The 25,161-nt window shown below is 39.2% G+C and overlaps 1 protein-coding gene across 3 annotated transcripts in view; it reads right to left on the bottom strand.

The window, feature by feature from the left end:
* MCC (MCC regulator of Wnt signaling pathway) overlaps positions 1–25,161 on the bottom strand; it is a 293,206-nt gene that overhangs the window by 110,742 nt on the left and 157,303 nt on the right. For all 3 annotated transcript variants that reach the window (XM_089492179.1, XM_089492187.1, XM_089492193.1), the window contains 2 exons: positions 19,579–19,692; positions 14,355–14,497 (listed from right to left, as the gene is read on the bottom strand). In XM_089492179.1, the coding sequence (XP_089348305.1) occupies positions 14,355–14,497; positions 19,579–19,692 (257 nt within the window). The remainder of the gene's footprint in view (positions 1–14,354; positions 14,498–19,578; positions 19,693–25,161) is intronic.

Genomic DNA, 25,161 nt, shown 5'->3' with positions numbered 1-25,161 from the left:
CTGCTTCTTAAGGAAAGTAGATTCCCTCTTTGGCAGAAGCACTTTGGGGACAGACACACAAGGGTGAGAGTCTGCCCCTTTGTAGACAGGGAAATGTTTGTTTCTTTTACCTGTCTCTCAGTTTACTGTTACTGACTGACTGTTTTTAAGAAGAGGGAAGTAAAAGAAATCAAGGACCAGCTAGTGGAGTTGTAAAGGCAAAAGGGGATACAGAGTTACATTATCATAGGAGTGGGATGTGCAACAACATGCTGTTGCCCCCAAACTACCTTCTAACTTGAATAATGATCTTCATACGGAGGAACTTTCTGTAGTTCAGCATCATCTACTAAATATAACAAAGAACAATAGCCAATGCTAGATGTCGACTGACAAAACAGAACTAGGAGGAAATGATTTCCACTCTTCAGTGCAGGCACCTGAGCACCCAAAAAGCCTCCTGGAGTCAGTTTTCCATTTGATCTTGCCATGGGATTTAGGCCAAACACATCTCCTGGAACATCTTGTGTACAAGCTCTCTTTAAAAGTAAGGTTGAATGAGAAAGTGCACTTTTGCAAAAGCTATCTTACGCAATTGCCATTCGTTTCAATGTGATATGTGCAAATTAATTAACATGGGACAAGGAAATGACTGTGTCTTCCAGGATCTAAATCAAATCAACTGTTGCTTCTAAGTGCTGATATTTTCAGCATCTAGCTAAGACGTTTTTGTTTTTTTAAAGTTTCTATTTATCTGCTCATAAGCTTCCTGATGAATATTCCGGGAAGACCTAAATGTTTGCCTTTTTAAAATGATATTAAATAAGCAAATTTAAATTTGTTGTTGTTGTTAACCACCCTGGAGTCGATCTCGACTCATGGCGACCCTGTGGATGAGACATCTCCAAGACCCCCTATCCTCCACTACTCTTCCCAGTTTCTGCAGATTCATATCTGTGACCTCCTTAATAAAGTCCATCTTCACCTCCAGAATTTATTTATTTTAATATATGTATGTATGTATGTCATGGTCACCACTTGTGTGTGCAGTCATTTTTACCAGAAATGACTATCAGCTGCAGCAAGGACCATTTATGACCAAGGGCAAATAAAAAGAATGATTACAGTCAGCTCTCCATATTCACAGATTCTGCATCCACAGATTCAACCATAAATCTTGATTTTGCCATTTTATATAAGGGTAATAATTTCACTACACTACTGCATATAATGAGACTTGAGTATCCATGGATTTTGGTATTCACAGGTGGTCTTGTAACCAACCCTCAGTGGACACCAAGGGTCCACTGTACTAGCTCATAACATTGCCCTTCCTAAACCATATTGAGACACCTCAAAAATATAGTTTTATATGCTATTTAGGGAAACAACATTAACTAAGAATGACTATTCATAAATAGCACAAAGCAAATATTCAAAACATAACAAATTCAGATCAAATCTAAACAACATTTGAACATGCTGTGCAGTGCAATACAAGTTAAAGCAGATGGGAGTACCAAACTCTAAATAGCATAAATCAAAGTACAAGATAATGAAATGTGGATTAATGTTCTATGAATAAGTTAATTATTAGGCATAACACAAGCCAACAATAATTAGCTTTAGACAAAAAACAATTACCATGCAGTGAAAGAGCTGTCTTTTTTGGTCAGAAGAGTAATTTGTTTGCTCATTTATGTCAACTCCTTGCAATTAGTCCTTCATTTTAAATTCTGAATTACCTCTTTGAGTGGAAAAGAGAATGGGTTAGGCTAATCATAATGCTACCACTTGTACACACATGCTGCAGTGAACTTTGCCTGCTTTTATTTTTAGCCAAGCAGGCTTAAATCCAAGCTATCATCCAGTGTTAACATTTTCTCCTGGAAAATGTTACAATTTGGCCACTCATTTATGTTAAAACTTCTAAAACTGGCCTGTGAACAAAGAAGTACATGCAGATGCAAGAAGACAAATTTGCTCCTAGAGACTGTCAATTAAATGAACACCTTTTGATTGTTAGATAACAAGCTCCCACATACAGACTCTGTACTTCTGCTAAATTCCACTGCTTCTGCCAGAACTGGCAATCCAGCCACCAATGCACCCTAAAACTCCATTAGTGGGCTAGGAAGTAAGTCATGGAGGGCTGCAACAGGAGAGGGAGAAGTCACAAATCAACTGGCATAAGACACAAAAATTTACCACTGGTTACAGAAAAACATGAATGGATTTTCGGCATAGTGTAGTTAAATAGTACCAACCAGTGGTTTTCAGTTCTAATTGTCATTTTGTGGAGTCAGCTTCAATTGTTTCTTTTTCAAAAGTTATGTGTGTTAAAAATACTTAAAATTTCCCCTTTGTAAAACATGACAAGCACTTGTAGAAAATATACTGGCTAATCTCTGCTGTATTTGGGTTACAACAGTACTATTGAAGTTTAACAGAATTACCAGTGACTAATTGACTGGCATAAAGTTTAAGGTTAAAGCTATTCAATAACTACATGACAGACATAAACTTCCAAGGCAACAGTCCAATAACTCCATATTGCTTATCATAGAGCCACAAACTGCACAGACAACCATTGTTTCCTTTGAGGTAATACCCACACAAATGTACTTTTACTTTATGCACATTTTGAGGATCAGGCTGTTCTGAACAATACTGGAATACTCTCCCTACCCCAGCTCTTATGGTATCTCCTTTAATGTCTTTCCCATTATAGATGAAGATCTTTTTTACTTTAACAAGCTTTTAAACTGTTTCTTTTTAAAACGCTTTAATGATCTGTTTACTCTTCCTTGGATATTATTTTAATCATCCTTTAATAGATCTGCTGCAATTGGCTCGTTTTTTATAGGTATGTTAATCTTCTGGTTTTTAAAATATTTCATTGGATACTATACAGATAACTTGATTGAAGGATGGGGATTAACAATCATGGGGCAATGCCAATGGTGGCATTTTAACAACAAAACAATAAGACCCAGGTGAGGGAACATCCTCTTCCTTGTGCATCGAGGTAGGAAACTGCAAACTGGGCCTGGGCCTTTGTAGGTGGTTTAGGGAGATTTGGGGCAGTTTGGAGGCAAAAATAAAAAAAAAAAAAAAAATCACCCCAAAATCAGTTCCCCCAAAATTTAAAAAATATCTTGGGGGGGGTCTTTGAGGGGCTTTTGGGGGAGTCACACAACTGCATTTATAGGTCCCAATGGCCACATGCGGCTCATAGACCACACTGCCCATCCCTGCTTTAAATTAATACAGCTTGTATTACCCAACAACAAAGTCCATACAAGGTATTCTCTTTCTCTGTTGCAGAAGGACTCTCTACTGATGGTAAAACTTAAAAATATTTTTTTAAAAAAAATATACAGTCAGATAAACTAATAATCAAAAATAAACAATAGAAGGGAGGGAGCAGTTTATAATTTGCTGCAGGTTCTGTACTCATTCATCCTATGTTTCAATCTGCCTTACAACCACAAAGTGATAAGTTTTCAACAGTGGTCATTATTAGTTGACCACCTTTTTAGAAACAGGGCGGCACATTCAGTGGATTCTGGTCTATGACCATGCATTATATATGAAATTAAGAGAAACCAAGTTTACAAAAATTAATCCAGCTCAATCTTTCCTTTTAGTCAAGAGATTATGTTGTGTCAATTTCTCAGCAAGTGCTACTTCCCAGAATTTCAGAAGCCATTCAGGGTATATCTGTTTCTTATTTTTCAGCATTGTACTATATCTATCCTAGCCCCCTAGAAGTTAAAAAATAAATAAATTCAAAGTGTTTTGTTCCAAGATGCCTGCTAGGAGGTTTGGAGGGCATTCCCATCATATCTGGAGGCCCCTTGGCCACACCAAGGAAATTTTTCAAAAAAACAAAGAAAAACAACAACAAAGTTTTGACCCAAAATGATCTCCAGGGAGCATGGGAATATTTCCACTATGTTCCCTGCCTTGAGAAATTAGAAGAGGCCTTTTTGAAATAGAAATAAAACAGAAAGTGCCTTAAGCCCAGGAAGTATACATGCCATCATATGCCATAAAAGGCATTTGGGGGCAGAAAAGAAAAAAAAAAGATTTCTTTTTGCAACCCTCCAAGTTTAATACATCCTTAGCCTTCTAGTTGCCCACCTTTGTTTTACAAGAAGGCCTAAACTATTTAGCTAGTTCAATCAGATCACACCAGACACCAACCAAAACCTGCTTTAAATTAGGCCAGTGACTTATCCTGAAACATAATTAAAAAGGGAAACAAACAAAGCACTTATACTATAGTCTTTATGTTTACTTCCCTTAGTTAAGCATAATGAAAGAAATGATAGAAATGGCACATGGCTGCTTTCCCCACCCTCATCGCCACCATTCCCACCCTCATCAGTACTAAGAATTAATCAGGGTGTTGACAGGGTGTGCACAGTAATTCTCTCATGGCTTCAAACACAATCTAGGCATTGGCTGCTTTCCAATGCTCATTCGGCTTTAATTAGTGCTGCTAATGCACTTTGATATCCTCAGGTGTGAGGTCCTCTGTGAAAGCAGGGTTTGTTACAATTATATTTATGCTAATATTTTTGTCCAACATTCACGTGAATAGACAGCTTCTATTCTTAGTTTATTTCTTTTGGATAATGAGGGAGTGATAATCCCACAAAAAGGCTGGATCTCTCTATTAATGAATGGACAACTTGTGCCTCTAAGAAATTAGTTTCGTAAAGTTAAAGATTTTTCTCCAAGGGTAAGAGTAACACTTTTTCAGTAGTGGGGAAAAAAGAAGAAGAATGAAACATTTTCCTGTTAATCTGTGGGAAAGTTAGGGAAATCCACTTCCCCACAACCAATTTATGTCACAAAATGTATAACATACAAACATAAAGTTCAGTTGTTTGCCACAAAGCAGTTTTGCAGGACCATATAATGAATGTCACAAAACAACTCACAAGCCTGAAGTTGGATATCTATATATTAGTAAGTTAACAGTTCTTTTTAATTAAAGGCTACTCTTATTGCTTATTTTAGAGTTTAGAGATCATTGTTTCAGATGTTCTCAAAATATATGAATTGTTGCAGAACTGGTCCAAGCAACCTACATCATCAACAATAAGAATATAATTTTAAGGTAAATTCTTTGATTTCATAAAAGCTAATCAAAAAGTGAAGAATTTAATTGCAGAAATGTGAAGCTCTAAAAGCCGAATATGACAAAATGTGTTGAGTGCATGTACATGTACATGTGCACATATACATACACACAAACATCCTTCAGTTCTACACCGCTTCTAGCAACAGATTTATTGTGGAATGGTCTACTCTCAGTTAATGGAGGAAGAGTCCACCCAAACTAATTCTTTTTTAATTCTCCTGTCTACTTGTAATGCTATACTCAACATTTTCCTACTGAAGAAAAATCATGTTTGAGAAGGAAAAAAGAAAACTGCAATCTGTGGAGCACATTGTGTCAGTAAAAATCTTAGCAGAGGAACTCTTGTACTGAAACCTAACAAAGTAATAATCTCATTAGTGGAGTATGTGATATCTAGCCTAAATGAGAGCATGTTCAGAATGTCACAGTAGTAGTTATTTAATTATTTGGTGTATTTATAACCCCGCCCTTCACCCCAAAAAGCTCCCAAGGTGGCTTATTAATTAATAATTTGACAGTTCCCTGCCCTCAAGCTTACAATCTAAAGAAGACACTAAACATAATGAAAATGGAATGGCAGCCAATAAGAATCAACACTGAGTACAAATTAAAGTGTCCCTAGTTTGATCTTCGTACGAAATGAAAAGAGAAGTCTTATGAAAGGACTGTATTCTCTCTGTGAAAGAAGTCTTGGCTTTACTTCGCGAACAAAGATTCAGGAAGGATTCATCCGTGCTTTCTACAAGCGCATTGATGACGTTGGCTGTATCCTTTGAGCCTGTGCAATGGATTTTTCTGGTGGAGCGCAGTGTGCACAGAACTGGCCTCACCCTTTAAACCAGAGGTTCGACTGCTGAGGCCTTGACAAGCATGGACAGTGGCAGGGAGGTCCTCGGGTCGTAGGTTTGATTAGAGTTTCCTTCTCTTAGATGGTTGACCTCACAGGGTTAGACGAGCACCATCTGCCCGGGTTTGGGATTAGTTTTCTCCTTCTCCTAGGATGGTTGCCATATGGCTAGAGAGCCCATCCTGCCCTTTGGTGCTCTTGGTCAGACCTTTCGGTTGTGACCTGTCTGGCATGGGAGGCCCTACCAGTGGCTATTATACCACCGCCAGCATAGCTCACAACTTCATTAGGATACGCAAGCCACTCCCCCACACAGTCAGAGCATAGCTGGAGGGGAATAGGAGGCCAGAAGATGACAGTTAAGGAGGGAGGAGCCTCTTTCTTCAGGCTATCCCTGGTGGAGCTGGGCCTGCCTGATCACTCCCTCTCAGGCCGGAAGATGACAGTTAAGGAGGGAGGAGTCTCTTCCTTCAGGCTATCCCTGGTGGAGCTGGGCCTGCCTGATCACTCCCTCAGGCTGGAAGATGACAGTTAAGGAGGGAGGAGCCTCTTTCTTCAGGCTATCCCTGGTGGAGCTGGGCCTGCCTGATCACTCCCTCTCAGGCCGGAAGATGACAGTTAAGGAGGGAGGAGTCTCTTCCTTCAGGCTATCCCTGGTGGAGCTGGGCCTGCCTGATCACTCCCTCAGGCTGGAAGATGACAGTTAAGGAGGGAGGAGCCTCTTTCTTCAGGCTATCCCTGGTGGAGCTGGGCCTGCCTGATCACTCCCTCTCAGGCCAGAAGATGACAGTTAAGGAGGGAGGAGTCTCTTTCTTCAGGCTATCCCTGGTGGAGCTGGGCCTGCCTGATCACTCCCTCTCAGGCCAGAAGATGACAGTTAAGGAGGGAGGAGTCTCTTTCTTCAGGCTATCCCTGGTGGAGCTGGGCCTGCCTGATCACTCCCTCTCAGGCCAGAAGATGACAGTTAAGGAGGGAGTCGTCTCTTTCTTCAGGCTATCCCTGGTGGAGCTGGGTCTGCCTGATCACTCCCTCTCAGGCCGGAAGATGACTGTGAAACCAGTAAATATGTTGTAACCAGGGGCTAGTTTAAAAATATAGGTTTAGGGTGGTAGTATTACTTTCAATATTTTTAAAACAGATCAAAACTGAAAATATACGGGGGAAAACAAGTTTTGAGAAGTGATACTAAATATGTGCAAGCTGGTGGGTGTATGTGTGACAATTTGCATAGTAGCCTAGGAACAGATATATCACAACATATTTATGATAAAAAGTATGACTCATCAGAATTTTAACAAGTCTAGGCAGAATATGAGTTTTATGATTTAATTTGCCTGTTCATAAATCTTTCTATTCTCCAAATTACGTATCTTGCATAAAAAATATCAAAACTTGTGGTTAAGATTTCAAAATCTGCCTAGTTGTTGTGTGATTTTAAGTAGTTTCTGACTTCAGGCAACTTTGAGGAAATCTTATCATGGGGTTTTCTTGGCAATATTTATTAAGAGGGGGTTTGCCAGGACCTTCCTCGGAGGCTGATCATGAGCTGCCCAAGGTCATCTTGTGGCTTTCCACAGCTAAGTGGGGATTCAAAAGATGGTCTCCTAGTGTCCTAGTCCAACACTCAAACCACTACACCACACTGGCTAAAATTACCTTAGGTATTTTGATTTTTTTTAAAAAATAGCAAATGTCTGATTAATCAATTCCCCCCCCCCCCAGGTTAGAGATCAATTATTTTGTATACCATCTGTAGAACATGGGTTATGGGACAGCATGGATACACTGTACATTTAAACATTAAGTTTGAAAGCTAGAAATGTTAAATGGCACAACTTCAGCAATATTTTCTTTTAAATTATTTTTCTATCATGTTTGGTGGGGTAAAAATGTATGATGAATTACTTTCCCCTCCCCCACCAGCCCTGCTATCACCACTAGAAGAATTTATGTATAAGTATTTATGTGTAAGTTACAGTTAAGTATCAGAAAATATTTTAAAAACAGAAGAAATTCAAAATCTCAAAACAACGACAACAACAACTTATTACCTGCCTCTCCCAATGGATCAAATGACAGGACAATATTACAGATCTTGACTAGCTATCTCTTAAGTATAAGACAATATTTAGAAACAGAAGAAATTCAGTTTGTCTCTCCCATATAAAATTATATACTGACAAAATAGAAATCATATACAACAAATCTGAACATCAATCCATTTCCACATTTATACAACCATCTTTAAATCATTGTCATTTTCCCACAAACATTTCAATGGCATTTCCCTCCCAAACATGCATGTACAATAGATGCAATTTCACATACGAGAATTACAAACCAGACTTTCTGGAGCCAGAACTTCTACTGATGGATTACTTACTGTTTTCAGTTCTTAGCTATAATCATTTCCCCAGTGTTAGTTTACTGCAAAACATATCTCTACTCCTTTGAGTAGATCTGATGTCATTTATGGGGAACATTTTGAGAGTTAAGCTTCATTATCTCTTGTAATTTCCTGTATCACCTTGGTAACCTCCACCCAGCAAACCTGAATGATTTTATTATTTTGCCACATATATAAGAAGGCGGTCATTTCCATCCTCTGTCTATAATGTACACCACTAATATCTATAAATATTTTTCTTTCATTTAACTGGAGGATGGCACTATTGGAACATAATGTCATGAAAAATTTCTTCAAGAGTCTCATCTAAGATGTAATTGACAGATCAACAACAGCAACTTTCTGATCTCTATCAAGAATAACTATTTGTAAAACATACTCCTATTCGCTACCCAATTTCCATTTCTTATTATCCACCATTAAGCTGCTGAATATCCATAATTCTCTACGATGCACCTGCAGCTCCACTCAAGTTAGGTGTGGACAACCACATCCTTAAATGAAGTCCCCATTGTTGTCACTACACTCTTCTACCATTAACACCATCCCACCCTTCCCACAGATTTCATATATACAGTGTAGTTCCTCCTGCTATTAAAAGGAAGGAAAGAAAGATTTGTACAAAGGACCAATGGGACAGAGAGTCCACAAGGCTCCATAGAAAAAGAGAGAGAAATGGGTTAATCTACATGTAAGTGTATTATGCAAATTGCTGTGGATTTTCACACAATCATATTGAGGCTTAATTGTCATCAATTTCCGGCACAAATTTGCATCTATTTAACCTTCCTCTGCCTAAAATGTGCAACCACATGAAGTGGCTGGCTGGAGGCATGTTCAATGATGCACATCCTTGTGAATATTTGCAGATGCTCCAGTAAAATATGTGATTCCTTTTTCTTGGAGTTTTTCACCCCCTTCCTTGCAAGAATCTTGAATTCCTCTGAGTTGCATGTGGCCAGATCACAGTCTATTTGAATAGAATGAGGATTATTTTAATCATGTAGACAAGCCCAGAGAGGGACGGAGAAAGATCCTCATACTGATTACTCTATTCTGAATGAGGAGGGAATTGAGAGAAGGCTCATCACTCTCTCAGCAATTAGAGACAATGGCGGGATACAGACGGGCAGGGGAAGACGTCTTGGAGGTGTATTCTGCTGAATACGGAGCCTCCAGACCGCCCGCCCCGGGGGCGTGGCTCAGGTGATGGGGCTTCCACATGGGGGGCAGTGAAGACGCCTCACCTGGGGCCATTTCTGACCCGCAGTTTCCAAACCGCCACCTTGGAGGACGCTGCAAAGAGAGAGGCAGCTTCCTCACGGGCGGCCAAAAACGGGGCTTTTTTTTTCTTTTGCCAGCTGGCGGATGCACAGCTGCGCAGCTGCGGCGCTCAGCAGCGGCGGCAGAAAGCTTATGTGCACATTTAAAGCGCCCAAGCCCCTTTAAAACTTTTTCCCTCGCCCTGCCCAAGAACAATAGTGGTCTCCTGCCAGCTGGTGATCAGCTGGTGTTGGCATCCTTGTCCGCTTGCACGTTGCCAATGTCACCAGCATCATGGATGCCTCCTCTCCTTTGGTCCCCGCGCTCTTGCTGAATCTGCAATGCACAGCTACAGCTGTCGCCGCTGCCACCGCTGTTTCCCTGCCATCCCCCATCACCTCCCTTGTACATATGTAAATATTTAAAGTTTTAGGGGGTTTTATTGTTAGGTGAAAATGGCACAGGAATGTGTGTAGGGGTTCACTTTAAATTCCAAACTTTCCCCAATTCTAGCAGCGCATGCGTACATGTTGCTCTAGAGTTAGGGTTAGGGTTAGGAGTCTTAAAATGCGCTGCAGCTGTGCTGCAGCTTCCACACCTGCATGGCAGCGGACGCTGCAATTAAAGCCTGACTGCAAACTGCGCATGTTCCAGGACCCCGACTCATTATGTGACGCAGCAGACACGGAGCTTTTGAATGGGCAACTTTAATTAGCAGCGTAACAATTCTGGCGTACCGGTGCAGCAGCTTATAGACGGAGCTGCGCAGCTGCGCATCATACAGAAAAGAAGCGGGGAAAAGCAGCACCTTTTTAATGCCGCTTCTTCCCACTTGGGGCGTGCGGGCGGCGTGTTCATGGCGGCATTCAGGTAAGGGCCGTCTGAAGGCTCTACCTTCATGACGTCATGAACACACCCCTTTTTGCCCGTCTGTATCCCGCCTATGTTTGTAGCTGCATCACACTGCTGAAATAATGCAAGCTGACACTGCTTTAACTGCTATGGTGCCATTCTATGGAAGCCTGAGATTTGCAGTTTCTTTGTGGCAACAGAAATCTCTGAAAGTGAAGGCTAAATATTTCACAAAACTACAAATCCCAGAATTCCACAGCACTGAACTGTCAGTAAACTGGTTTCAAACAGCATTATTTCTGCAGTGCTGGATACAGCTTATGCCTCTCTCTTTCTTCTCATTCAACATAACAGATGAACCTTTAGGCTAAAAAGGCTGTGCACCCAATGACCATCAAATGAAAGCACTAATAGATAAAACAGTGCATCAAATTAATCCACTAATAGATAAAATAGTCCATATAGTCCATATTTTAAAGTGAGACAATCTGATTTATATTTCCTGGACAAAGACATCAGAATGAAGTTATCTTAAATAATTGTCAGAATTTTGTGATAGAATACTGGGATCAAAAACATATCCAAATATGTACAGGGGTCTATATTTTAGGTTAAACCTTTAGAAATTCATGCTTTGTGTATTTTTTTAAAAAATTGCAGATTGATGGGAAAACTGGATAGGAAAGATTGTGATAAACAAATATAAAACTTGAGATAGAGTAAAAATGTCTCTGACAGTAGCAAAAAAACAAACACAAAAAAACCCAGAGTCCTTCCCATGTGTCAACAAGTCACTTCATCATTTAATTGTCTGTGCAACCACTACAGCCATTCTTCACAAATGGTGGTTTTGTGAAGAATGTATATTCCTTCAAAAGCTAGCCAGTACTCATACTATACTTCAGACATTTATCTTCCAGGACCTAACACAATAAACTGTATGCAGCTACATTTCTCACTTCTTAAAGGATGAATTCCCAAGAGAGGTGAACTTCTGTAAACACCTGCATTGTTAGTGAAACGAAAGAATTAGGAAATAAAGGGCCCAAACAGACAGGCCAAAATGGAGCTGCTTCGGGTCACTTTGGAGGTATGCTGTTTACATGACACACACATCTTAAGAGGCCAGAAGCTGTGTCAAAGGTGCGTTCCAGTCCTAAGGAATGGAGCATGGCTTTGGTGCGGCTTCTGGCATCTTAGGATGCATGCATCATTTAAACAGTATAACTCCAAAGTGACCCGAAGCAGCTTCATTTTGGCCTGTCTGTTTGGGCCTACAGTTTATCTGACCTGGTAAGATTTAACACAACATTTGTAATTGTACATAGAGGGTTCTCTGTACACCAGAAATGTTGCATAAATAGAAACTGTAAACATATAGCCCACCTTCAGCGTTGGATAAAAAGAGTACAGTGGGCTCTTGGCATCTACTGGGGTTTGGTCAAAGGACCTTCTCTGGTTTACAAAATCCGTGGGTGCTCAAATCCCATTAAATACAATGTCATAGTAAAATAGTGCCCCTTATTAATAAAATCAAGGTTTGGTTTTTTTTTTGAATTTATATTTTAAATTATTTTCAAATTATGGATGCTTGAATCCATGGATAATAAATCTGGGGCTACGGAAGGCCGATTGTATATACCAAACAGATCAATAAACACGATCAATGAGATTCCTGAAGCTACATGCTCCCTTTTCCCTCTGGATTGTTTTAAAAGGCCAATAATATGGAATCTGTCATATTTTGGATATACAGTGGACCCTTGTTATATGCTGGAGTTTGGCTCCAAGATCCCCTGTGAATAACACAATCCGTGTATGCTCAAGTCCCATCAGATAGCAAAATGGTATCCCTTATAAAAATGAAAAATCAAGGTTTGATATTTGAATATTTTAAAATATTTTCAAATTGTGGATGCATGAATCCATGTATAAAAAAACCATGTATAAGAAGGGCTGACTGTATTATGAAACAACCCACTGGAAAAGATGATAATGCTTAATTAAGTGGAAGGCAGTAGGTGAAGAAGGTGACTGGTCTGCATGGTGGAAGCTCTAGTCCTGAGTTTACCAGACTTGAGCAGGGCAGTTGATAACCAGAACTCTTGGAGGGCTTTCATTTATAGGGCTGATGTAAGTCAAAGTTGACTAGATGGCAAACTGCAACAACAATCAAATATAAAATTGAGTAAATAAATTATATATGGTTGTATCAAGTTGAGAGTCCTCTACTGATAGGAAGCTCTTTGATCAAGCAGAAGGTTCAATGAGAAAAGAGATGAAAGGGGGAACAGATTAATCTTTATTCCTGCATCCTGTCCCTGCCCAATACATTTTCTCCAGAGTTAGATGACCTCTGGAACAACATGGAAGGTGGTACTGAGACTAAGGGAGGATGCCGTAGAAGGCAAGTACAATTTATGAAAATTCCCTTCCTTCACCAACAGTTAATCTTAAATATTTCAAAACACATTTTGAAAAACAGACCACCTTGCAATATACACCTACACACAAAAAATTTAGGTTTTTTAAAATTATGAGTCATAGTCCTTTTGGAAGGGAGAAGAGTTTTAAGTCTGTGAAGTAAACATAGGTCCTAAACACACTGCAGAAATAATCCAGTTTGAAACTGGTTTAATTGCCTGACTCAGTGCTAGGGAACTGTAGTTTTGTATGGTGGCAGCCCCAGAGGCCCCAATCCGCTGCTTTTCCAGGCCTCGAGGAAGCGGCGCCAGGACATAACAGCCGCGGCGTGCCGTTTGGACACGACACGGCCATTACGTCAAAATGGCGGTGCCCATGTAGACAGGGTGCCACCATTTTGACGTCCTGGCGATGTACTAGGGTTGCAGGGCGTATATAAGCAATGCCCCTGAGGCAACCCTAGTACGTCGCCAGGACATGCTATCAGGCCCATCTGTACAGAGCCTAAGACATTTAGCCTTCTCTGTCCCAGAGCTCTGGTGCCACAATAAACCTATGATTCCAGGATTCCCTAGCACTGAGCCAGGGCACTTAAAGCAGTCTCAGACTGGATTATTTCTGCAGTATGTGTTTGGACCACACTTAACTTAGACCCAAAATAAAGACAATAAGAAACAATAAATAAAATAAAGATGATAATGGTTGGAAAAGTGGAGACCCCCATTACAGATGGATTGATTCAATAAAGCCACAACCTTGAGTTTGCAAGACCTGAACAGGGGTTCAGATGAGGGGCTTTTGGAATCTCTCACCATAAATCAAAGTTGACAGCAAACAACAAGAAAAATAACATGCTAACAGGCAATTCCAGATAAGGTTTTTATGCATTCACTGCCTTGTTTTGTTTCCTGAATATTACAGGGGCCTCACATAATATCATTTTTGCTTGTAGTCTTCCTTTCTTATTCCACTTTTTGTTCCAGCTTTTTCCTTACCAGGGGAAATCTGTCAAGGGGGGAAAAGGCAGAAGAACTGCATACTACTTTGTAATTCAGGGATCAGAAACTGCTGTACAGTTGCATATCGACATGCTGCAAGTGATATAATGTCATTTTCAAAACCAGAAGTTGACATCTGGCCACTTTCAGTTTTGTTTTCATTTTTGGCATATTTGGCAGTCCTTGCAGTTATCTGAACTGCCCACCCCTGAGGCCAATATTGGGCAGGGGCTGCATATGTACAGAAACTAAACAGATTGAGAAACAGAAGAATAGGAGTGTAGGGATTAGGGAATATAACCAGAAGAAGTTTATAAATCTGGGAGGGAATGTCTGAAAGAGCTCATCTGTTTGAAAATTATTTCATGAAACTTGGAAAGTACTGTCACACTGGTAGCTGGCTGACACAATTCATGGAGATCATTGTACCTTATAGTAGTTCCTTGCAGTCGATCGATTTTCTTATTTAGCTCGGCAATAATACTATGGAGCTCTGTGATTCGTTCCTCGTAGCGAAGTGTTGTCCGCTCTTGCACATCTTCATGCTCTCTCATTAGGTGGGACTGTTCACACTAAAGTACAGTTGAGATAGAAAAAATCAAAGGCACAGCATGGGTACTATGGTGGGCAGTATGGAAATTAGGTTCAAGGCAATGTTTCTCGTGTTCCCTCATATCTTCTAAAATCTATAAAATTTAATTTGAGATTTTGAGAAGGAAATTAGAAAAAAGCCTATAAAACTGAATAGTTCATAATTTTGCAGCACAATGCAAATCTTAATGACACTGCTTTTTGTGTTGATGCAAGATATACTATAACAGGAATTATATCTGCCTTCAGAAACTGGTACCAAACCCAGGAGTGTCTTGTCTCATAAGATTTAAGAAACTGAAAGGCGATGATATTAAATGCAACATCATTAAATTAAATTAATGTATCAAATTATGATTCACATATAACCACTGAATTGGTCGTTTTCTATATAATCCTGAACACATCTGATCTTACCCGATTCTGGAAGCACCTGATTAGTATTTGGGTATGAGACCATCAGGGAGGGAATACCATGGATCTCCAAGGAAGGTAAGGAAAAAATATTGTCAGAAAATAATTTCCAGTCAGAGTTTACAAGACTGGGATAGAAAATGGATCAATGTTCCTAAGAGTGGCAACAATTTCTCCACAGACTGAGTGAGCTGCACTAAGACCAAATTAATCTTTTTCAGCAATGAAAGCCTCCTACTACATCAAGACAGTACAGCTGGCCCTCTGTATCCACGATTTTTTTATCCATGGATTCAAGCATCCATGGCTTGGAAAAAGTTCAAAAATAATATACATTCCAAAAGCAAACCTTGGTTTTCCATCTTATATAAGGAACACCATTTTACTCTATCTAATGGGACTTCAGCATCCTCGGGTTTTGGCATCTACAGAATATCCTGGAACCAAACCCCAGCAGATACCAAGGCACTGTACATGTTATTACATAATTCATATAATGTATCAAACTAGAAAGCATATCCAGGGGCAGCTGTGTTGGCCATATGCAAAGTATAATAATGTCAAAAATCCACAAAACAGTGATATCTTTATTGGACCAAACAAAACGCACAATATACATGTTGCAACCTTTTGAGGGTCCACTGGCTTCGTCATCAGGCAAAGGTGTTTCATACAGGAAAAATGCTTTTTTTAAAACCTTACAGCAAAGGTTAAAGGTTTGTTAAAGGTTTTTAACGAAGATGTAAAAACAGATTTCTAACACCTTTGCCTGATGAAGAAGCCAGTGGAGCTTTGAAAGCTTGCAGCATGTATATTGCTCATTTTAGTTGGCCCAATATGGATTGTGGTTGTTATAGTACTTTGCTATATGGCCAACACGGCTATCCTGAAAATGTTTTCTGAATGCGAAGATATTGTATTTTAGATGCAAAAGGAGAATCCTATAGAAAAAGTCATTGGACGGAGACTTTACTATTTGAGGTTTCTACCTCGAACAATGGTAGAATTATTTTTAAAAAAAATATTGGGACTACATTGGCATGTTTTATCTTAACAACACCTAAAAGTTTTCCTGATGCAAAAGCATGGATGCTTTCTGTGAACTTCAGTGTTCTCTGCCTAACAAATGGGAATGTAGCCTCATAAAGGATTTGAGACAAACTGGATTTCAAAGGCAGTAGACTTGCTAATGGAATTTAAAGTTTATTTCCTGGATTTTAAGACTCTCCCAGTATTCACATGGCCATAAGGAAGAGGGGAGTACCTGTATGAATACCCCTCCAAACCATCTGAACTGAGGACAACAACCACAATTCCTTGACAAATGCAGGCCTATGACTAACATTGCCATTTTTTTCTTTCTCCTGTATAATTATTAACACCTTTGCCAGATGAAGAACCCAATGGAACTTTGAAAGCTTGCAGCATATATATTGTGCATTTTGGTTGGCCTAATAAAGGATCACTGTTTTGTGGATTTTGGATGTTACTGTACTTTACTAGATTCTAGAGCTCACATAGCAAAGCATTTTAAGATGAGGAGAACTGCTAACAGGTAAATTTATTTACTGTAATCTTTAAGATTACAGTAAATAAACTTTAAATTCCATTAGCACATCTACTGCCTTTGACAGTCAAAACAACCCTGCACTGGGATTTTTCTCTTGTTGGTTCAGCTGATGTAAAGTTTGAATGCAGTGATGGACAGATGAGAATGATTCAGAACCTTATGTGTAGATAATTTCCCCATCATCTCTTGCATATGACTGAGATCTGCCATGTTCTCAAGGCAAAACAACCTCAAGAACAAAAGAGCATGTCAGAAACCTAACTCATTTAGATTATTACTCTAAGTGGTATGTTCCTATACATATCCACAGATACAAGTTCCACTGGAAGTCAAAGAAAGCTACACTAGATAAGTATGCACAATCAAGGAAACTCATAGCCCTGAGTTTGAAAGACCTGACCTGAACTGTTAGTAACAGGGTCTCTTGGCAATCTCTTATTCATACGGCCGCCACAGATCAAAGCCAACCGGATGGCACATAACAAGAACGACAACAACAATATATGTTCAGACTTGTCATCCCAAATAACTTTAACAGTCACTCTATTCTATTTCCTCATTGCTGTGTCACAGCAGAAACATGCTGATGTTACTGAGCAGATATTTCCTAATATTATATTCTTGGTGAACTGAGCAAACACTGTTCCGGAAAATGAGACATTGCAGCAATACTTTGGGAAGAAACACATATATTACCAATCTTCTGTTTCATCAAAATTTTACAGCCCAAATAATTTTTTTAAAAATAAGTAATCTTAAAAATAAAATAAAATCCAACAACCTCAATTTGTTTAATTCTTGGCAATTCCTTTGGATATAATTGCATGTTATTTTTGATTAATCATTACTCAACTTTTCTAACAAAACATGATTCTGAATTACAATTCTCACAATTCCTGACCATCGCCCATGTTGGCTAGATCGAAGGGAACCAGAGTACAATATCTGGAAGGCTGCAACTTCTCCAGCCGTGTGGTACAACTATGTGCAACATTCCACTGGCATGGGATGCACAAATACCCATCCTTTAGTGTCTAGTGTATAGATCTTGATTTATATTTGTCTGTAGTCGCTGTTGCTTCTATTTTCAGAAAGCCTGAAAATTCAATTTTGGAGCCAGGAAAATAGTTAATATTATCGTGTATTTCCCTCTCTCCCACACAACAGAGCTAGATTATTCTTAAATTTGTTGAATCAGTCTGTTGCTAAGCAAAAGTTACCAACTCTTGTATATGAACTAGCTTTGGTTTACTCTGACCCAGAAAACATAATCTGATCTTCTTGCTGCCTTCAGTACCAAAGAAATGGGAAACCTGCTAGCATTAGTCTGTCCAGTTGGCTTTTCAAAAATTCTGCAATTTCACATTACAAGACATAAAAGTATAATGACATTTGCTCAGACATTCCCAAATATTCAAGGTTTAAGAAGTTTATCAGACAAGGGAAACTGGAAGTATAATCCAATGGCAATCTGAACGCAATCATGGGGTTTAATGTTATTGCGTGATTACCCACTACATGCAAATTCAGGTAATGGGAAGTCAGTCCGAACGCAATCATGTAGTTTCACGTTATTGCGTGTTAGACTGCCACACGCAAATTTGGGCAATGGCATGCTATTTTCGGGCAATGGGAAGCCAGTTCGAACGCAATGCACATTCACGTAACTGCACAAAACTAGCAACTTTAAGTGAATGCGTTATGTCCCCACTTTCTTTTCATTCGAATTTAAGAGAAATTCCTCCCATTTGATAAACTCCTAAGAGGAGGCAGGACAGAAAGGTCTTTTGATGACTGAATAAGACATCTTGTGCTGGAACTGCTCTGGTACTTTGAGAACATGTGGCTAACATTATTATAAAATGAGTGGTGGGGGGGGGGGAAGGATGCTTACAACTTACATGCAAGCTGTAGTCCTCCTTGGCATTTCATTCTTAGGCAGAGTAAGCACTGAAGTAATCTGATATTTTTCTGTCTACTACATCTTCAAAATAACCTATCTTTGTTTTGCAACAAGTATATTGTGCATTTTGGTTGGCCAATAAAGGTATCACTGATGGATTTTTGTTTGTATTTGTTAAATGGCCAACACAGCTACCCCAGCATGTTTTCTGTATTGTGAGAACTGCATTGTAGCTGCAACAGGGGAACCATGAAGAGTAGCCTGTGGACTGGGAATTCATCCAAGGTAAAACAATTTTCTTCTTCTTAAATTTGGACTGAATTTGCATGTTTTACCTCTACATCACCAAAATGTTCCTGATGCAAAAACATGGAGGCTTCCTGAGGAATCCATTATTCTCTGCCTACAAAGAGGCCTGTGACCTCACTGGAATGGAGATATGCTGGATTGCAAAAGAGGGGTCCCTGTTGAGATGCAAATGGACTTTAAATTTCCTGGACTTTGAAAATCTCCCCATTGGAATTTTGCTCTTCCCAATCCTACTGTAGCTAAGTGTGCCTCCCTAAAACAAGTACAGTGGTCCCTTACTTTACATGGGGATCCGTTCCGGACCCCCCCCCCCCTTCGGCCCACATAAGGTGAAAAGCGTGTATGCTCGAGACATATTCATCCTTTTGTAGCATATAGTGCACCTGTGCATGGTGCGGGTGCACTGTACAATAAACATCAGCTGTCTCAAGAATTTCTTACTGAGCATGCTAAAAGAACAACACAAAGAGAAAGCGGAAAAGCAGATAAAAGCCTGTCCAAGACACCTCAGGACTGTGGCAACCACACACGGGAGTTCCACAGGCGCCCTCCACTATGGGCCCGAATTGGAATGGGGAAAAAACTGCTCCTTTTTAGGCCGGGTTTCCATGGCCTGGGCACAGCTTCGGTGTGTCTTCTGTGCATCTTGGGGGTGTGCGTCATCTAACTGCCATGCCTCCAAGCCACATGGAAGTTGCCTTTTTTGGACTGTCTGTTAGCATCCTAAATTTCACCTAACTGATGGCTATCTTGTAATAACATCTAGTCTTTACATTGGTTAAAAAGGTCTTAAGTATTAAGAGCAAAGAGTGTTTTAACATGCTGAGCAACACAGAGAGAAAGGGGAATGATTCCATTTCACTAACCTGTGCCTTTGCCAATGTCTTTTCCAACAGATCTCTCTCTCGTTCTGTTTGCTGTAGGCGTTTATTAAGTTCAACGATGTCTCCCTTCAGAGATGCCAGTGCTGCTAAATGGAGCTGTAAAACACAAGCAAAATACAGCTAAAATTAAATGCCTGTCTACAAAATGTACCAGTTCCTTTTATTTTGGAACTTCACAAGAGATGCAAATGGCTGAAGCCAGGTGTGAAGGTTCACACTTTAGAATGCTTAAATCAAAAAGTAGGACATGCTATTACACATTACTGAAATAATTACATTTCACATTTTCAGCTTCAATGCTGAATACCTTTGCTTATCAGAATATACACAGTTAGTACAATGGACTTTAATATAGCTGGGAATCTTAAACTGGGAGTCTTTCAGCATGACTTTATATTATGTTGGTTCTGAATTTTATTTGAATCACACCATATGTTCTGGTTCACCTTTACTTGAATTAAGTAGTGCCCCAGTAAGGCTTGACCAAAGATAATTTCTATTGCTAAGTTGTAACATATGTTTACAAACAAAAGTATTTTATGTCTATTCTTTCCTGGACAGAAATAACCTAGCCACAGCAGTCTATACAATGGTAACCTTTTGACTAGACTACTTTAATGCACTTTACATGGGACTGCACTTGAAGAAGACTTGGAAGCTGCAGTTAATGCAAATGCAGCAGCTCAGCTGCTAACTGGTATATCATATAGACAGCATGTAATACCAAGTCTTAAAGAATTACATTGACTGCCTTTACATTTTTGGTCTGAATTCAAGATCTTTGTAGAGACATTTAAAGACCCAAACGGCTTGGGACCTTAATACCCAAGGGAGCATTTTTCTTCATCCTCCTGATGAAGGATTAAGATCTGCTTTGGGGAAGGGAATACTCCATGTCCCACCAATGAGTTCAATACTCTGTGTCAGGACAAGGAAGAGGGCTTTCTCAGTCATGGCACCCAACTATAGAATGATCTCCCCCTGGAAGCCTAACTGGGGCCAAATGTCTTATAATTTAGGTTCTAGGTAAAACATGGCTGTTCACTAAAGCCTTCGAGCTTCATTAATGCAACCCAAGGACTGTTGTTTATAGTTTTCAAAACTTTTTTAAAAAATAAATCTTTTAAACTCGATATACTGCTTAATATGTTTTTAGCTTATTAAAATTCTTAGTTTTTTGCCCATTTAACCCGGTTTAACTTTATTGCAAGCCACTCTGAGATTGCATGATATAGTGAAGGGTATACATTTTAAAATAAATAAATAAATTAGCATTCACACACATGTGTATGGGCACACACATATATACAAGAGAGAGATAAATGTAGGCTATGTGAGTGAAATATAGCACTATGTAAATGAACAAATCAGTTAAGGTATACTTTTTAGATATTAATTTGTAAGCTGAGTCAAAATTTGAGGGAATTTATTTCCACAGAAGTTAAACTACCTTAAAATCAAAATCAAAAGCTGAACTAAAAAGTATAGCCATGAACTTTTTTCCCCCAACTGACTTACCTGGACTTTAAAATTATGTTAAAAGATGGCCAAAGGATTTTAGGAGAGTTTTTTAAATTGAAAAATTCATTTCTACTTTCCTTTTTGGTTTCTCATTCTATGATTCTATTCATTCCTACTTTATACAGACTCTACTGGCCCTCTTACTTGCGAACATATATGTACAGCCAATCTTGCTAGATAAGCTGAAACTCAAAACAGAAAGCATGTGATTCTCTGCAAAGAATATGGTGATTGATTAGCTTCCACCAGTACTATTTTGATTAGCTAGAAAGCTTTATAAAACATCTTTCAATTTTTTTCAAGGACAACTTAAGGCTGATCCAGTTTATTATTACCTAAAGGTATTGCTTCAGGACATTCTTTGACCAGATCTACCTGTCTTGCCTGGCTTTATTTATTTGTTTGTGGTACCTGTTCTTGTTGCCTGTAAATTCTCTGCACTCCACAGAGTGTGGATACTCAATTTTGTATTACTTATAACATGCTGTTCCCAAATCTGACAGCAGGGATGCGAATGCTGAAATATGACTTTAGTATAGTACTGTCAGAAGGTAACAAAATATAATGCAAAATACAGTGCCTCTGAGAAAACATTAAATTTGTGTGAGACATGAGTGAAAGTATAATAAATAATAATAAAAAATATGAGCTTCTAATGTGTGGGAAATCCACAATTAAGCATGGAGTTATAGCTCTAGGACAGTCGAGTAGTGCATTTCCAGAGAGTGGCATGAGGGTGACAGTCCACTATTGTTCTGCCCACTGAAGGGCATCTCTTCTCCTGGAAGATTATGCAAGAGAACACTGTAACATTTTCATTGTTGCTTAAGTTAGCTTCTTGATTAACCACCTGTACAAATTAGAAAATTCTGGATGCTGAGTACTTAAAAACCTGCTCATAATAATACTTCCACCAATGTATACAGCACAGTTGTGTGGTTTTTTTTTTTTTTTTTGGGGGGGGGGTGTTGGTATGTTAGTAGGTTCTGGTATTATTTGTCTTCCAAAGTCATATGTAAACCTCTGTAAAGATGTGCTCTCCTCTTATTTTAGATCTATTATGTATTTTTTTTTTTATTTTGTTGATTAATCTAGATGTATTGTTCAAGGTTTTTGTTACAGTTGCTTGATATTTATATTCTTGATATTTATATTTTTAAAATGTAATTTTTAAAAAATTCAGTATTATGTATACTTTGTATGACTATAATGTCTATGTAAAAGCATTTATTAATTAAAATATATTCTCATGATAAACACTACCATGAAATTTTGGGAAAATCTTTAAAAAATGCTAATTTTTCTAAAAGGGACACGTTTCCGATGGTGATGTTCAAGGATGGAATGGCAAGAGCCAGGATAACCATGAGGGAGCGGTGATTTCCCTCACAGCATCCTCCTCGGCACCCTGGAAATTGGCTCAGGATAGTACAGTAACTTTGTGTAGCCTGTTTTTGGACAGAGAGCTGAAAGGGTAGGAAGCAATGAGGAGAAAGTTTTACTGTGAGCACTTTAAGTAAGGAGGAGAGAAACAACAGGGATGTCGTGCATTTACTGTAGACCTCCAAGCCAAACCGAGGACTTGGATGATGCCTTCCTGGAACAGATGACCACACATTCAGAAAGCAGATTTGTAGTATTAATGGGGGATTTCAACTATTATTATTTGTTGGAAATCAAACTCTGTCAAAAATGTAATATCCAACTAATTCTTTACTTGTATGGCACACTTGTCCAGCTATTTTAGATCTCATCCTAACAAACAATGATGATTTAGTTAATGAGGTGGAAGTATTAATGAGGTGTATCCCACCAAAATGGCAATCGGCACCTTTAAATTATCCAAACAGGGAGATGTCAATAAGCAGATAATTCTGCCCCTCTCTCCTGAACAGAAATCCGGGTTCTTGCTCTCATGACACCCCCCAAAGTGGCAATGCCCCAGTTAGTGGTGGGTACGCCAAAAGCAGCACTCCCAACAGGAGTCCCACTTATATCCTCTAGGCTAGGGACCTGCTGGAGACTACTGGCTCGGCCTCAGTTCTGCAAAGAGGTACTTACATAGAACTGAAGGAGTCCCAGAGTGAAGAAAGAGGTGGCAGATACATTATTCAATAATGTAGGTACAGTATCCACATAAGAGACTTGCTATTTCTATAACAAATGCTTCCAGCTTTACTATAGAGTGCACAGAAAAATAAATTTGAATGAAAGCTTCTGATTGCCTTCTCTCACTAACTTTCTGGCAACTCTTCCTAATATGTTTGTTGATCAGAGATTTGCAGACTTTGGGGTGATCAACCTTATCAAGATCATGTGTATTACAGCAGACACTCAAGTTCCAGCAATTTAGTAGTGTGACATAAAAAAGATACAACACACAAGATCAGCCTTCCTCAACTGAGTGTTCTCCTGATAGGCCCCTCATCTTCAGTGACCATGACTATTAGCCACAACCAGTGGATGAGAGATTTAGGGACTGTACAGACCAGCTTGAAGCGCTGGCATGGCCGTGGCATGTGGTGTTTGGATGATGCACGCCTATATCACCCCCACCCCGGCGTCACACCATCCGTCTGCATTAAGGTGATCCTTTGGCATGGCGTTTATACAATGCATGCTGAAAGGAACACTGAAAAATGTCGCCACCAAGGCAAGGGCGCCTTTTTGCTGGCTCTAAAAGGAATGGCATTTTGCTGTTTCTTTTAGAGCTGGCAAAGTGCCGGATTGGGATCGCAGCGTACAGTTGCCACAGCCCCAATCTGATGCTGAAAGGGGCGGCAGGATGCCACACTATCAGGGTGGTCTGCTTCACGCCACAGTCGAACACTTCTTGTGTGCATCAGTTTGAGAAAGACTGTGCTAGGGGGAAAGAATAAGCAGATGTATTTTCTCAGCTGGAAATGCTTCATAGAATTGTCAATGTCATTGCACTGCAGATGCAAAAAGAACAGCACTACTAGAATCACACAGCTTAAAGCCAAATTTGTACAGAATGATAGATTTCAAAATGCATAACTTTTTTAACAACATGAAAAATGTAAGTGTGCTGCAGAAAGCACAAAAAGCCAAGTGAGATACTTTCCCCTGAATAAAGAAGGGAGTCATAGATGTCTATAGATAATTAAGAATTCCGGTGGACCTGGTTTTCAGTGAGAAAAAAATTATAAAATTTTAAAAGCCAAAGCAGTTTTACAGTAATGAATCAAGCATGATCAAGAGATCATGACTCTTGGAGACTAGTAGAGTTACAAATCTGTGTGACAATTTCTACAGATAATTACATTAAGAGAAGCAAAGCAGGTGTCTGAAAAGATTTGCAAAGGATATTCTTATCTGTTAGATTTGCATTTTGTAGTGACAAGTTAAGAGTGAAGCAATCAATTTAGAGAGAAAAGAAATAAAGGGAAGCCTAAAAGATTTGATAGTGATGGTTAAAACTGATCCAAATAGTTTGTGCCCTTCTTATCTGCCTGCCATAAAACCCCAATACATTTAAGTGACTACAGTAAAATATGGTCCGTAACTACCACAATCCTTATATCCCAGGACAGAAATGAAATATAATTATAAATAGTATAAGTATATGTGTGACTCAAGAATCACAAAACACACAGAGCTCTTCTTTATCCACCCACGTTGCTTGAGTTCTTGTATGCCTGCAGCATAAAATTACTCAACTGATCTCAGGACTCTTGTAAAAGTTTCAGTGATTTAGTATTTTGCAAAAAAGCAGCCAAGCAGAAAGAAAAAAGTACTGTAGGCTCTACAGGGATTTTCTTCAGCTTTCTGAAGCCGAGTGTCTTTGTCAGCTAAAAAGGGTCCACCAGCAGTAGTGATAATTGCTAACAACAGAATAACCTTCAAGTTCAGTGCCCTGTTAAAGTCTTTGGCTGTTTATTAAAAAAGCCTTGGTCTTGTTGCACACATTACTGAATAAACTAATAAGTTAGTTTTAAAAAGCTTTCATAGATTGCAATCTAGTTCATCATATCCTGCACAATACTGAGAAGCAAACATTTAAGAACTGTAGTTTGAATTTTT

The sequence above is a fragment of the Sceloporus occidentalis genome, unplaced genomic scaffold (genome assembly GCF_023333645.1).
Source record: "Sceloporus occidentalis isolate IW3139 unplaced genomic scaffold, rSceOcc1.0.p SCAF_1, whole genome shotgun sequence".
Classification (NCBI taxonomy): domain Eukaryota; kingdom Metazoa; phylum Chordata; class Lepidosauria; order Squamata; family Phrynosomatidae; genus Sceloporus; species Sceloporus occidentalis.
The sequence above is the reverse complement of the archived record's forward strand: the minus strand, read 5'-3'. Positions and strand labels throughout refer to the sequence as shown.